General features: G+C 47.4%; 1 protein-coding gene across 1 annotated transcript in view; it reads right to left on the bottom strand.

Moving 5' to 3' along the window:
- Positions 1-15,341, bottom strand: part of LOC119379495 (N-acetylneuraminate 9-O-acetyltransferase) — a gene marked incomplete at its 5' end in the record, with an annotated part of 402,877 nt that overhangs the window by 357,374 nt on the left and 30,162 nt on the right. Inside the window, 1 exon segment of the mRNA XM_037648795.2 lies at positions 6,330-7,014. Coding sequence (XP_037504723.1) covers positions 6,330-7,014 — 685 coding nt within the window.

Below are 15,341 nucleotides of genomic sequence, written 5' to 3'. Positions count from 1 at the left end.
TTAAGCTCTTCGGCGATTATTTTCGACACTAGCAAATAAACAGAATACCAGATCAATAAAATTGCACTTTATGAAATAACACTCTAAATACATCTATGTGGTTATCAGCAGACATTGTAGACAAACGCCGTGATGTACAGCAGTGCCTCAATGCCAAAGAGCCACACTGTCCCTAATGCATTCCCCTAAGAAAAGTCCTAGGCGAAAGCCAGGTTCTTTTTCTTCTCGATCGATGGGTTGATCCTCCCCCTCCATCTCTGCAAGCTTTCTGCACCTCTCCTGGTTTTGCGCTAGCTCCATGATCGGCGCACCGATTACGGAAGCAGTGTAAAGCGACGATGACGTGATGGCGTCATCACGTGACATCACGATATATGACGCCATGATGACGTCACAAGTTTTGACGATCTATGACATGATGATGACGCCATCACATGATTATTTTTGCATCAATCGATTGACGCCGCCGACGGTCAATTTTCGTGTTTGATAAAGCATCTGATGCTTTCGCATTAATATTGAGTATTGAACGTTAAATACCTGGCCTTACATACCAAACTGTCCTCCACCATGTCACCTCCTTGACATGCGCGAAACAGCTTCGCTTATCATCCACTTCACAGAGTGAAATGGCTCCAACTTTTTTTTTAAATGTTTATTGTGATAACAATTATATGGACGCTCTCCGCGGATTTTTGCCGTCGCCATTGCCGTAATTTTCTGTATAAAGACCAAATTAATAACATCACCACGCGCATCCTAGCCGCGGGTAAAAGCTTGCGAGCGCTGGCGACGAACGCGGCTGAAGCGGAGATTAAGCTAGCCGGCCGTCTGTCTCCGTCGCACGGACAGCGCATGAGATAACATCTTCCCGCGTGCAGGCCTGCCGTCGACTGCTCATCAAACAGAGAGGAAACGCCCCGCCCGTCTTTCGTAGGAGCATGAAAAAGCACCAGGGGAGCGGGGGGGGGGGGACCGCATCGTTCGAAAGGCGCAGTCGCTTGCGCGCGCGCCATCTCGAAGCACCAGGAGACGGCTCGTAAACTTGCTGTGCTCTCAACGCTTACTTCGTGTTTAGAGAACTCAGAGCAAGAAAACTCTTCGTTTCCTGGAGCGGCCATATTCCCTTAAACTAGTGTTTTGTTGAGTTACGCGAGATCGAATCCAAAAGAGTTAGCTGCTAGCCTTACTTCGTTTAACAATACAATTTGTTGATATCGCATTCACTGCTTCGCCCTTAAGCGAAACTGAGTTTTTTTACCCGTCAGCTATTGACCACCGAAAGCGAGGGACGGACGTGTAACATGGGGTAGCCGCTTCACTGTGGGCCGTCAGCGACCAAGGAGGTTATACTAAAGAAGTTTTAGTATAACCTCCTTGTCAGCGACGGGCCCGCTACTGACAGCTGCGTATTTGCGTCTGTTCCGACCAGGATATATGCTTTTATTAATGAAATGACATTTTTAAAAAGCAAGCAAAAAATTCGAATTGGAACCCTAGCACGTGAACTCGAAAGGGCGGGGCCTTTTAGGGGGTATTTACCGCAGAGTGATTAAACTCGGACGTGCTGGTATAAGCAATTACGAAAAAGCTCTTCCGAATGAAGATCCATGGATAAAGTATATCTGAGGAAAAGTGTGAACGCGTTTCCACCGTTCGCGTGCCCTTCCATAAACGCGAAGCAAGGAAAATCCGATATTGTTCCATGTATATACTGCTAGCGATCCCAGATTTCATTCCGCGATGTCCGGAAACAGAAGTGACAGACATTTTAGCAGCACACATGTAGTTATTACTGAACACTGCTTTCCTTACGTGCCGTGCGACGCTTGAAACGAGCTATCAGCAGCGTTTCTAGAACAGACGACGTCCGCCGATGAATCGCCGTCGTACTTTTTCGCTACCGAGAGGCCTAGACGTCACGAGCCTCTGCGGAGAGCGCGTTTTGCTGTCGAGCCGACTTGCAGAACAGAAGCTGCGTCGGCACCGTGCATGGCATCGTGTCTTATTCGGGACGCACGCGCGAGCGCTGTTTATTCAGCGGAATAATTCTTGGTCCATGACTGCGACTTTGGCAGCCCCGAGATCAAGCTGCACATGTTCTGACGCGCCGGCCGTGCGATTGCCGGTGATAGACACCCGCAAACCCGAGACTTTGGCGCAGTTTGGCACAATTTTCGTCGATATTATCAGGATGGCGCAGTAAATACAATTTGGCGCACTTTGGCGCAGTTGGCGCAGGAGTGGAATCACTGCTTACTTCAAGTGGCCAGTGCCCATCAAAGACTGAGGTGATGCATGTTGCCTGTCTGAAGCCCTTCACACGAAGGCATCAAGAGTGACTCACCAGGAGGGCTTCGTGTGGGAGAGTAGAAATATTAAAGCGTGTTGATCCCAATAGAAAACAAAAAAAGTGCTGAGACAGGAGGAAGGTGACGTCGTTGTTCCCATGATTGGTAGTCTTCGTGTTTTAGTACTTGCTTACTTATTCTAAACACCTCAACCTCTCAGAAACATGTAACAATATACATAATGCGGTATAATCAGAAATTACTAATGCTTACTTTATTTGCGTGTTTTGAATTTTCTACTCCCTTCTGCGATGACCTCGAGCCGTGGAGGTAATACTAAAACATTTTGCATAAATATACTCTTGCAGATATTTACTGCGACTAAAGTCACCCTTAACAGCATTTAGTCTTCTTTATTTTGTACCATCTGCTTGTGATATAATTTTTATTTTATTGATCATTCTTGTCACCTCACAAGTGTGCCAAAACTAAGGTTACTGTATTTGCAAGGGACTCGTAGTCTTTTGTTGAATTCCAATGGCAGAATCGGAGCAGCCGATGGACTCTGCAAGCAAGCACTTGACTCTGGCGTAGAGCAACGCCTCCAAATCGGCGATTGGAACACGATCCGCACCGCTGGTGCAAGCATGGGAGCAAGAAGGAAGCGGAAGTGCTTGAGGTGACCAGAATACCTTGCGTGTCGTTATTCCATTCTGCTAATTCCGCTGTTGAATTTCCGCTCGTACGCGGCAGTTTCAGCGTCGCTGTCACTATCCGATGAATCACTTGTGCACGAACTGAAGTTTTCTGACTCGGAGCTGTCGCTATCGGTCAGCGGAAGCACTGCCGCACGATTTGCCCTGACGCCATTACTGACAAAACACGCGACAGCCGCAGCGCCCCCAAGCAGGCAAACTTGTTAAAGGAAGTACGTCACGCCGAGTTCCGGCTGACTCCGCCGACTTTGGCGGAGCACCTTTTCCTGCTCCACAGAGTGACTCCCGCTCTGAATCCACTCCGATTCTCCCATTGGAACGCTTGACTCCCGCCCTCACTCGGCCATTGGAACGCACTTACTCCAAAAGGAGCAGAAAAGCTTGCTCCGACTCCGCCCCCCATTGGAATTCAACATTTATCACAACAACCCAGCCTGTGGCCGTGTGTGTGTGTGTGTGTGTGTGTGTGTGTGTGTGTGTGTGTGTGTGTGTGTGTGTGTGTGTGTGTGTGTGTGTGTGTGTGTGTGTGTGTGTGTGTGTGTGTGTGTGGGTGTGTGTGTGTGTGTGTGTGTGTGTGTGTGTGTGTGTGTGTGTGTGTGTGTGTGTGTGTGTGTGTGTGTGTGTGTGTGTGTGTGTGTGTGTGTGTGTGTGTGTGTGTGTGTGTGTGGTGTGTGTGTGTGTGTGTGTGTGTGTGTGTGTGTGTGTGTGTGTGTGTGTGTGTGTGTGTGTGTGTGTGTGTGTGTGTGTGTGTGTGTGTGTGTGTGTGTGTGTGTGTGTGTGTGTGTGTGTGTGTGTGTGTGTGTGTGTGTGTGTGTGTGTGTGTGTGTGTGTGTGTGTGTGTGTGTGTGTGTGTGTGTGTGTGTGTGTGTGTGTGTGTGTGTGTGTCAGTATCTAGTGTTTTCTCTTCGGTGTTAAGTCTATTTGGTGCTACAGTGCCTCCAAACAAATTGACTGATTGTTTTTTTTTTTGTTTCCCATGGTGCAACAGACACTTTTGTTAACATTGTCAGCCGCTAGTTTGGTGGCTGATAATCTCTGCTCTTGCCTCAGTATCACGAACAGCTTTGGCATCACGAACAAGACTGCTTTTCATGCACTCTTCAGCTGTCATATAGTCTTAATCATGGTCCATCAGTGAGCTCTCACTTTATGTTCGACATAATTTCGTATCTGACGCTGTATTGTCACACCGTGTTTAGTTGGAAGCCACTGTGTTCACTGCAGAGTACGATCACTTCAGTTATGCAGTTGTGTGAAAAGAGCCACCCACATGTTATCCTTTGTGTCTCATATGTTGTCAAAACTAGCTTTTCCCTGGCTCAGATAATAACTACCTCATTTCTCTCTGATTTTGCTTCATATGTTGCCACGGTCACCTGCAAGTTATACAATCGCAGTATTACGTAGAATGATCGCTTCACAAAGTTAGCAAAACTACGGAAGATGTCACGAACGGTCACAGCAATGCCAAGTTGCAAGGCAGCTTATTTTAAAACATGAAATACACAGTGATTGAACAACATTCTACGTTTTTGGACCGGTCTCGCTGCAGGTAAAAAGCTGATTTGGTGCTCCAATGAGCACTTGATCGTTAAAAATATCAGATGAAATCGTTATGCATTGAACGCGTAGGCGGCATCTAATAAGCAAGCCGTCGGTAGCCTCTAAACTGCTCAAAACATGAACGGCAACGTAGGGCCGTACCTGCAACAGGTAAATAAGCCGAACGGGCTAAAATTTGACATGCTTTAAACATGCGTGACGTACATGCTGCGGAGGTTACGGGAAAAAGCGAGCTCTGATATTAGGAGGCAAACAAACATTCGGCCTCGGCCGTACGCCTCGCTCCAATGCGCAAGTCTTGGACGTCTACTACTAGTCGTTACGCGATGCGTGCGCAGCTGCCGTCTATCTACGCAGTCAGCCCGGCACTGTTTACTTACGGCTTCAGAAGTTTGGAAACAACCCAAACGCAATCTGATCACCGGCGTATTCACAAAACACCACACAACAGCGGCTCTCAGTTACATACAGTTAATACAGCCCCCCCCCCCCATAAATCATTAGAAGGGGAGGACACCCTCCGTACGATTCAAACGGGCATCTTTCCCGTCTTTCTGAATGCCTTTTTAGGTCAGTTTAGTAGTATATCTAACACTGTCAAGGAGGCACGCCAGCTCTGAGCCCCGAGATGCACTCCTAGGTCACGTCAGGCAGTGGGGCCCCACCCATCGAGCTCCTTATCCCAAACCCTTATCAATAAAGTTCACCTCCTTAGATGCACATACACAGAACCGAGATGGTTACCATACCAAAAGCAGAGCCACCATTCAGTTGCTGTCTTACCAGTTATGTTTCCTCAAAAGGGTGCAATAGTTGTCATGCTAACATATAAAGTGCAGTGCGAAAAGACAAACCGGATGAGCATTTGTCCTGTGCATTCTGGTTTGCTCGGTCTTTTGGCACTGCACACTAAACATGCTGGGCCTACATACGATGCCTGGATTAACAGTTTTGGTAGGTCTGTGTCACTACAGGCCCAGTAACAAAATACTAGCTGCTTTGCAGTGCACTTCTCTCTCTGTTTTACTGCAGCGTCACTGCTGCCAATGCCAGGGTCATCAGCGACATGTGCTCCCACACCTATTTATGCATCGTTCACTGGTGCATTTTAAAACACAACTACGGCTCTTTTGGCACGTGAAATGATGCAAAATTTTAATATTCCCAAAGGACCCTAATAAAGCAAAAAGAAAGAAAAACTTTTACCCAATGCAAGAAAAGAACCTGGGTTCTAACAATCACAAGCCCAAACCTTTGGCGACACACCACAAAAAAGTGAACGGAAAATGAGGCTTTCAGAGAGCATTCATCGCAAGCAAATGCAGACACTGCATGGCTGGACGTAACGCTATGCTTTCAAGGGCTTATTAAGCGCACCCCTCAATGTATGCACAGCTTTACAAGCCAGAGATTATGGGTGCAACCAGTTACCCAGAATGAGCGAGAGACGTGAAACTATGAAAACTGGGCACTAGTACTTGCCCACACAGTTGGCACCATGCACGTGAAATGAAACCGAAGGTTGGAAACCAACTGTGCTATGCATACATCTACCAGTCACTCCCATGCATCTGCTGGTGGAAGTGCAAAATGCGCATGCTATGATCATTTCCACACCCATTCATTCAATCCACAACTGGCACAGTATAGTCGTGTCAAGTACAGCAAAAGAACAAACTACATAGATGTCCTTTTCAAGTGTGTGAGAATTGGCAACTGCATATGGGTATGATAGTGGCTTGTCCATTGAAGCTCTCACCTCTGACATGTACAGCACGGTGAGGACTGAGAAGAGGCCAACAAACTTGAGCACGACGTAGAGGTGGTGCAGTGGATTGGCCTCGGCCGAGGCAGCCGAGATGCGCGGCAGACTGCCCAGGGTGGCCGCCACCACAAGGAACCAGAATGAGACGAGAGGTACAAAGTAGTAGAACTGGTACGGTCGATTCATGCACAGGCACAACAGCACCACCAGGAGGTTGGTGCGGAAGAGCACCCGCGCCAGCCGCAGCAGCCCAAAGTCCGCCTGGTGCCAGAAGTACGAGAAGTGGCCATAGCCCGCCAGAAAGAGGTAGGCCGACACGAGTGCCCGCACATGCACATACACGGGCAGCACCTGGCTGGCGCCGGTCATGTGGTACACCAGCAACACCAGCTGCATCCAACCCTTCCACTCGTCCGTCTGGTCCCGGTGCAGCACTTGTGTCTGTTGCGTCTCCTCGGTGAAGAACAGTCCCAGAGCAAACACATATGCCACAGGCAGGAAAAAGTTGAGGTGCGTGTAGTACTTGTTCTCCCGCATGAAGAAGTTAGTCCGGTCACACACAAAGAAGTAGGCCATGATGAGGCCTAGCCGCGACAGCTGCTGCAGCACACCCTGCAATGGCGACTCACTTGTGGGCCACAGTCGCTGCCGCACCCCCAGGGCCAGGCTCAGTAGCAGACTGCACAAACATCTTGTATCACTTTACCTTGATAGGAAATCCCAAGTTCGATGCAGCTCTAATAGTGAGCACAGCTGGAGATTCAACACGTTCAACACACTCAGGTTCAACGCTTACGAAAGCAGAGAGCAGGTTCCTGAGCCATATGCATTTCATGAGCGCTGTTTGTAAAATTCTTTCATGACCTTCTAAGCGGGTTTCTAAAAGCTCACATTTTTCTGAAATGCACACACTTGAAAACCGTGTTACCAAGATTTGTTCTGTGATCATGCCAGTAGCGGCATGATCACACTGAAAATTAAAATCACACCTGTGCTCCGCCCGCCACGGCTTGCGAGGTCAGTCAGCAAAGGTGACGGAAGGAGAAAGCTAGACAAAACGACATCTATAGAGAACCCATGCCAATGTTGCCTACATGCTTTGGGCTTCAATCGCGTTGGATTCGTGGCCCTTATTACAAATAATCAGTGCTTCCATCTTACAATTCAAACTGCCGCTGCATGAATAATTTCATCTGCAAGAGGAATTAGTATTAGTATGGCAGAGTAAACTCGCCTTCGAAAAAAGCTACACCTTTAAGGGAGCTACGTATATAACTACCTTCGCGCCTCCTCCACTTCACCCTCAACTTTTCCTTCGAGCGCTCGGGGCTAAGCTCCGCCTTCAAGAGGCTCTGCGTCACGATGTGACGTGCGAGAACACTTGCGTGCCGTTGCGTCGTCTACTTCCGGCACTTCCGGTAAGTCGAAGCCAGTGCAGTAGCCACCGGTGGCTCAGGCACTGGGCCGCTCGCTCGGCTGATCGTCCGTCTCCTGCGAGCACCATCTGAGCAGCGTGTGTTTTGTTTCACGGCAGTTCGGACAGTTGCTCAGAATGGACCCCGGCCTCAAAGAGCGTTTGCGCCAAATGAGCCGAGAAATGGGTTTCAACCCATACAGTGACACGCCATTTCGCGATCCGGCATGCACCCTGCCATTTTTTAAAGGGACACTAAAGAGCAAAACAATTTTTCTCGCATTAGTAAAGTGGTCTTCAACGATACCAAAAACACCACGCTTGCTGCAAGAAGACTCTTAATAAGCGAGAAAACGCGCAAAAAGAAAATACAGGTGGCGACGCCACCTTGGAATTCCCACACCATTTGCCATGACGTCACATATTTTTGACGGCGCCTGCTTGGGCCTACATAGTTCCTAATCGGTTAAATTGAAGTACATTGTCCTCTGAGGGGGCCAGTCAGTTGACATAACGAGTTTGTGGAAATTTCGTTGAGCCAGTGGCGCCAAAGTACGTTAAATGCTCTTTGAAATCTCTTGCGTCACGAATTACAAAGTTCGGCGCGAAATTTAAAAATGAAACTTTGAACTTGGTTTTCTCCTCCAATAATGAACCTATGGTGGTGAAATAAACTACACAAGAGTTCTCCGAGCACACTTTATCAATATAAACCAATTCAGTGTTTGTCTTTAGTGTCCCTTTAATCAGTGCTGGAAATCGCAAAGCGGCGAGGTGCATTCTGTGTATATATAATTAATGCAAAACTGGCCACATTACATTGAAGAGACGGAGTTGTTATAATTAACGAGAGTACGTGGAATTTTGTGAGTGCCCACGTGCGAACCGCGCACTATGCACACACAGCACACGATCTGGATCGATTGTGAACTTACCTTTCCACCGGTAAAAAACAAAGACGGCAGTGTGTCGGCTTTGAGGGGATACCTCTTCAGACCGAGGCCGAATCACTGCATAAACACGAAACTGAGCTCATAGTCTTCCGGCTTAAAGTGGCGACCGCAAACGCGTATATCCTGCCGTTGATCCGATACAGAGAGTCCGATGCACTGCAGCCACTCGGCGCGCCTGCTGCCTTCCAAAGGCACACGGTGTCGTATTTTTCACTTGTCGCCAATCGCTGGACTTGCAGCCCACAATGCAGCAAGGGCGATTCATGATGTCAAACAGAAAACCTCACGATACACACTGGTCGCGCAGCTCACATCAACATGGAGCGCGTGGTATCACATGTAGTCGACGTTCGCTGTGTGCCAGAAGTCCTGAAGTCTAGTTGTAAATTGCGATGTGTTCGCTTTATTAGTGACTGGTTTTTAACCAAAAATTATAAAGAGTTTTAAAGATCACGAACAACATTTGTTAGCAGTTATGTCGAAAAAAATTGCCTGTTACGTGTACTGTGGATCCAATCAGATCAGCCTCCTGCGTGACATCGCACTTCCAATACGACGCGCACTGGAAGTCGGCGGTTTGAAAACACGTTTGGCTGAGCCGCTGTGATCGGTGGCGATTCGCAGCTTCAAAGCCTTGTAATAAATTACACAGTTTACGCACAGAGCTTAAAACGGTCTGTAAATGATCCTCAGGACTTGCTCTACCAGCCCAATGTGTTTGTACAAAAACTTCAAAACCGTTTGAGGGTCCCTTTAAGAGTATGGCCGGGCAGGACCTACTTTCAGCTTTTCCATCCTCCATGGGCCAACTACAGTCACTGATAAAAATTTTTTGCGCTAACTCTAGGGCTAGCCCAATGCTAGCGCCTCCCAGTTCGAGCTGCGTAAACCATCAGCGTACATTCTTCCAGTGTTGCCTTAGCAGAAACTATGATCACCTAAATTTGAGAAGAACTGTCCCACTTTAGTGTAGCTTGGCACAGCAAGGGAAATTTGGCACAGAATGGTGCAGCAGTTCCACCCCTGAGTTAGTGTAATGGAATGTATGCCAAGGGATGGAAATACTGTCAAGGAAAGCAGCAGGTTACGTGTAGTGACAACATAAAGAACCTTGCAGGTATAACATGGAATCAGCACAACCAGACAGAAACAGACCATCGGCAGAGGGCTCGTTAATTGAAACTTACAGTTCATTCAAACTGATGCCCGGGTGCCGGCACAGCTTTTCTGCGTATTTTAATGGGGGATGATCATTCGAACGCACCTGTATCCACAACAGTTAGTTCGAATTGGGAGAGCCTCGCTTTCAAAACACGACTACAGGGCTGCAAAACCAAACCAAATCTGTTTTGCATGTGCCCGAAACAGCTGCTTCCGCAGCGGGCACCGCCAGTGTTCCGGTGCAAGCCATTGAAGGTTGTCGTGCGGCGTGCACAAAAAGCGGTCATGGTAACCGAGGAGCACGTCAGCACTGGATGTGTCAGCACGTTATTTCTCAGCAGACAAGAATTTGGACGCTATGCTTTTGGGCAAGCTGCAAGCAATGCTCATAGAGTCGTGACAGAACATACGCAAACAAATGCATATGCTTGATTACATTTAATTCTGATTGTGTTAACCCTGCCATGTAAATAAATGTGTTTTGGAGCATAAATAGCATCATATATTTCGACATTAAGGCTCGCTGTTCACATTATGCATGTCAGCGCTTGTTTCTGGCGTATAAGTGACTGATCAATTAATTTCGTTCGCTGTTAAAGCTCCATGAACTTATTTATGAAATCACCTGCCACAAACGTCTAGTTACACCTAATTCGTGATAACGAATCCAGATGTGGCTTCTTTGGGTTCTGCCCGCTGTTGGGACTGGGGTTCTGCCACAAACGTCTAGTTGCACCTAATTCGTGATAACGAATCCAGATGTGGCTTCTTTGGGTTCTGCCCGCTGTTGGGACTGGGGTTCTGCCACAAACGTCTAGTTGCACCTAATTCGTGATAACGAATCCAGATGTGGCTTCTTTGGGTTCTGCCCGCTGTTGGGACTGGGGTTCTGCCACAAACGTCTAGTTGCACCTAATTCGTGATAACGAATCCAGATGTGGCTTCTTTGGGTTCTGCCCGCTGTTGGGACTGGGGTTGCGTGGCCGGTGCGAACACGGGTGTGCATCATGCTCGGAGCAGTCAGATGGACAAGTTGATGGACGAAAATACTTTATGTACACTATTTACATAGTTCCGATCTCAGTGAACAGGCCTGCCAGCATGACCAAATCGGCTGGGGTGACTCTCCCTAACAACGGACTGGCACGGCCTTAAATCAGGTACCAGTCCATTGTGATGTGGCCTTTTCATTGGTTGCAGGTGTTGATCCTCTCCCCGATCGTGGACGCCCTGGTACGAGCAGCACGCAGGTGTTGACTTGCTTCCACATTCGGTGCTGAGCCTCTGGCACAACAGCACCCCCGCCGCCAAGCAATGCATCAGGAGGACAAGCTGCTCAACGTGGCTCGGCTGAATTGATGCGGCCGGACACCAGGCTCATCTAGGGGTCTCGAGGCGAAGCTCCCAGGATCACTGCTCTCGTTCATGGCATTCCACACGAACACGCAGCTCGCACGGACTCGGGATTTCTGAAGACGAACTCGACAGGGTGACCATTGTCCAGCCACACCCAACGCTGCAAGTGCCCTCCGCACCCCCTCCAACTGCCAGGCATGAATGAAACAAATCCTACTGACAACTAACGTTCCCGCTTTAAGTAAAACGAGGAGAAGTGGGTTGGCGACGAGTTGAACAACAGACCTCAATTTCAGGTGTTGTTATAGAAACAACTTCGAGGGAATACAAGAATTGTAATTGTAGTATAGCTGCTTAGGCATGGAAGGTAAACAACCAAGGAAGCCAATGGAAGCTCAAAGGCTTCGCTAAATCCACACTAAACGCTCTCGGCATATGCGTATCACAATAAGAACATAAAATGGTTCTACTAACTATGACATGAAATTGAAAATAAAGCTTACGCGCTTCACAAAAACAATGTTGACCTACCTTTCACTTAAATGCTCACGCTAACTAGTAGAAAAACAATACAAAACTCAAACTACAGCTAGCTTCATTGAAACAGTTTTCAACTACAACGCTAGGAGATCAGGGTTCATAGCAACTGTGAGAAATAAAATTCAAGGGTTTTCAAAGACTTTCAAGGACCTTACGAAGACTTTTCAAGGACCTAAAGTAACACTTTAAATCACAGAAAAAGACAACGCCACTTTTTACAGCATAAATATTCATACTTTATTTCACAGAAGCAAAAGCAAATACATTTTTACAATAAATTTCAAGATGTATTGCACCGCACAATTAAAACATATTGCACACACAGACACACACGCACAAAGAAAAGGCCATCTTCAGGCAGTGGACTAGATATTAAGTTCACGAAGCTTTCCTTTCAGCTTCTCATTAATTTCTGCAAGTTCCAAAGCCTTTTCTTTCGCCGTTTTTCTGAAGTTGTTTGACTTCAAAATAAAACAGATCTCACTTGCAGCTTCTGCCCACTCAGCGTAGTTGTCAGCACAAGCTGTTAAGTCAGCAATAGTTTCTTCAAGCTTGCACCTTTTTACTTTCATACTGTGAATCTCTTCTTCAACTTGGCTTCTTTTGGATGCCTTTGCCTGCTCGTTCACACATTTTTTCCTCTCCTCCAAGTAGGCCCGATAGTGGCTGTGTGCAGCTGATACAGATCTACGCAATTCCTTTGTTATTGCAATGCTCATGACACCACCAGCCTTGCTTACTGCATCACAGACAATTCGCTGCGACACATGTGAGATCTCTTTGAGGTTTTCAACAGATACCTGTCGGTTTACGCTAAAACCTCTTTCAACAGAGGCCTGTCCATGGCTCAAGACTAGAAGAAGTCGTACAACCTTCCACAGGTGCATATATGATGAATCAATCTTTAGCAGCTGAAGATAAAATTCATCCAGACTAGAAGAGTGTTTGTCAAACTGCCGCAGATTGGGCTTCTTCTCCTGCACAAGTTCTGCATATTCACCAAGTACCGCATCGTGCTCATGCTCATCTAATCGTCTGACTGCAATGAGTGCGTCTAGGACTTTTCTGAAGCTTGGAAGACACTCATCAGGCTTTGAGGCCATTTGGCGGGGGTCGAACGAAGACAGGCTCCTAACCAGCTGATATGCTAGTGGGCTCCCGAATTTTTTTTGTTGTAGCTATAAAGAACTGTTTGCATTCCATTCAAAAGGCAAATACTTCTTTGGCTCTCACCTTTGCAGCTTTGACTATTTGTTCAGCAGCATGACCGATGTCAACCTTCTCAGCAGACATCTGGTTATTTGGGTCTGTGAGGTCCATTTTTAGTATGCTTATCATTTCTGTAGAAGCTGACAGCACTGAGCATTTCACAAACCTCGTGAGAAGTTTCTCAAGAGACAGTCCAGATCCCTTTTCAAACAGAAGATCAGTGGTTTGTCCAGCTGGTATTCAGTGAGGAATGGTTTGAGAATCATTGCAATGCCAAGCACAAACTTAAGTTTGGCCAACAGCAGCGGGTCCGAGCAAAAGGCACATACTTCTTCACATCATCCCACAGTGCAATCACGGCTACATTCTCACCCAGCGATGTGGAGCAAAGTTCAGAGGGAATGTCTCTTGGCTTGTGACAGTGGAGAAACCTTCTCTTCGTGCTGGTGCATCATGAAACATGGCACTGAGGCTTGACAGAAGATTTTCTAGGCCCCACTTGCTGACAACAACACCCGCCCTGCAAGCGTTATGAATGGTGTGTGTCCGCAGGTGCACAAGTTCAAACATTGAACTTGATGCTTTTTCTGCAGGCAATCCTCTAAACACTTCAGGTTTATGTTAGGGCCATCCATCAACAGCTGGACGGTTTTCCTCCAGCGGCAAATCTGTCAAGGAACCTGGAGTTCTTCGGCGGTCGAAAGTCCCATGAAAAGCGACCTGTAGTATTGTGTCGTTATGTGCGCCGGTGTTGTGCTCCAGAACCGCAAGTGGATGTCCATCTGTTTTTTTCTGTAAGCAGTCGTCCAAGGACTCGTCGAAAAGAATGGTGTACCCATCAGACTGCGGCCGCTTCGCGTTTCAGGCAAGTGAGAAAAAATAGTCTTAGACCATGACACACAACACACGCGGACTTCATTTCCCCACAGGAGAATGCCTTAGCAATGTTACTATCACGGAACATTTTCCTGAATAAATCCCCTGTGCAGGATGATGAGTTGTAAGAGTAGTGGGACGTCACCATCTTCAGGGTCCACAGTATCTCCGCATCAGTCACACACTCGTGCGCTTGGCAGACGCTGCTCACATCGGACGACGATGAAACTGGCTCTACGCGTTGCTCATTAACGGCTGGCACCATGTAGGTCCGCACGTTACCATGGAATGTAGTCGCTTTCGTGTTCTCAATGTGTCTTGCACTCTTCGTGTGACTTTTAAGGGCAGACTCCCGCATTGATGACACGTCGAAGCTCTTCCCACATGGCTTACACTTTGCCCGAGGCGAGTTTGACGTATCCGGTGAAGTCCATTCCCTATAAGCAGCAATGCATAACCACGACGGCTGAAAATTCCACTTGCCCGGCATAGTGCCGCCATGAACAACGCGACTGCGAATATCCGCGCACGCTTGCACACAGTCTCCACGAAAAACCTAGGCTTAGCTCCGTCGTTGCTGCTACCTTGTACTGGAACCACACTACTGCGTTATGGCATGGTTATGGCTAGAGAAACGGGTTGGGTTGAATGCTTTGTTGGCTCGAGCACATGGTTGCCAGGCGCTCGAAGGAAATCCGCTAAATTACGGCTGAACGTGCTTCGATTGACGAAATTCAAGGACTTTTAAGGACCGCAGACAAATTTAAGGGTTTTCAAGGCCTTGAAAATGCCATTTTAAAATTCCATGGTTTTCAAGGGTTTCGAGGACCGCTACGAACCCTGGGAGATTACTCTCCAAAATATAGACACTACATAGCTCAAAATTACTGCCTCTACAGTAAACACAAAAGTGACAGCTCTCAAGACATTTAGACATGAAAAGCACATGAAAAAATTAACTGAACAAGTTATCAATATGACATATAAAATATGTACTAGTAACACATCCATTCTAAAGAGACATGGCGTGCAAACACGGACACAATAAAGAAGTCGGGACACCACATCTTTCTTGTGTCCGTGTTTGCACAGCCCTGTCTTTAGGATACTTACCAACTAGCTCAGCTCTCTGTTATTCCTAACACATCCAATTATCCTGAGAAGCATACCACAGCTCAGAAGGCATGACTGAGACCATCCGCGTTAGTGTACAGCTTACTTTTTTTTATAGCGAACCACAAAATTGTGGTGCCATGCTCCAACGGAGGACATTTTGTTGAGCCCAGTTAAAGGCCAATGATCGAAACAGCGCGTAAAGTACGAGGACACGGAAAGAAACAGACAGGATCAGGCGCTGTCCTCGTACTTTATGCGCTGTTTCAAACCCATGAACCAACAAGCTCAAGCCCATACCCTTTTAAAGGCAATGATCGGTTTCGACAATGAACCGTGACCCTGCGACGTAGCACGCTAGTTTCTAAATTGCCCACACAAGGC

This window comes from Rhipicephalus sanguineus, chromosome 1, assembly GCF_013339695.2.
Source record: "Rhipicephalus sanguineus isolate Rsan-2018 chromosome 1, BIME_Rsan_1.4, whole genome shotgun sequence".
In the NCBI taxonomy this organism is placed as follows: domain Eukaryota; kingdom Metazoa; phylum Arthropoda; class Arachnida; order Ixodida; family Ixodidae; genus Rhipicephalus; species Rhipicephalus sanguineus.
This window is presented reverse-complemented; position numbering and strand designations above follow the sequence as displayed.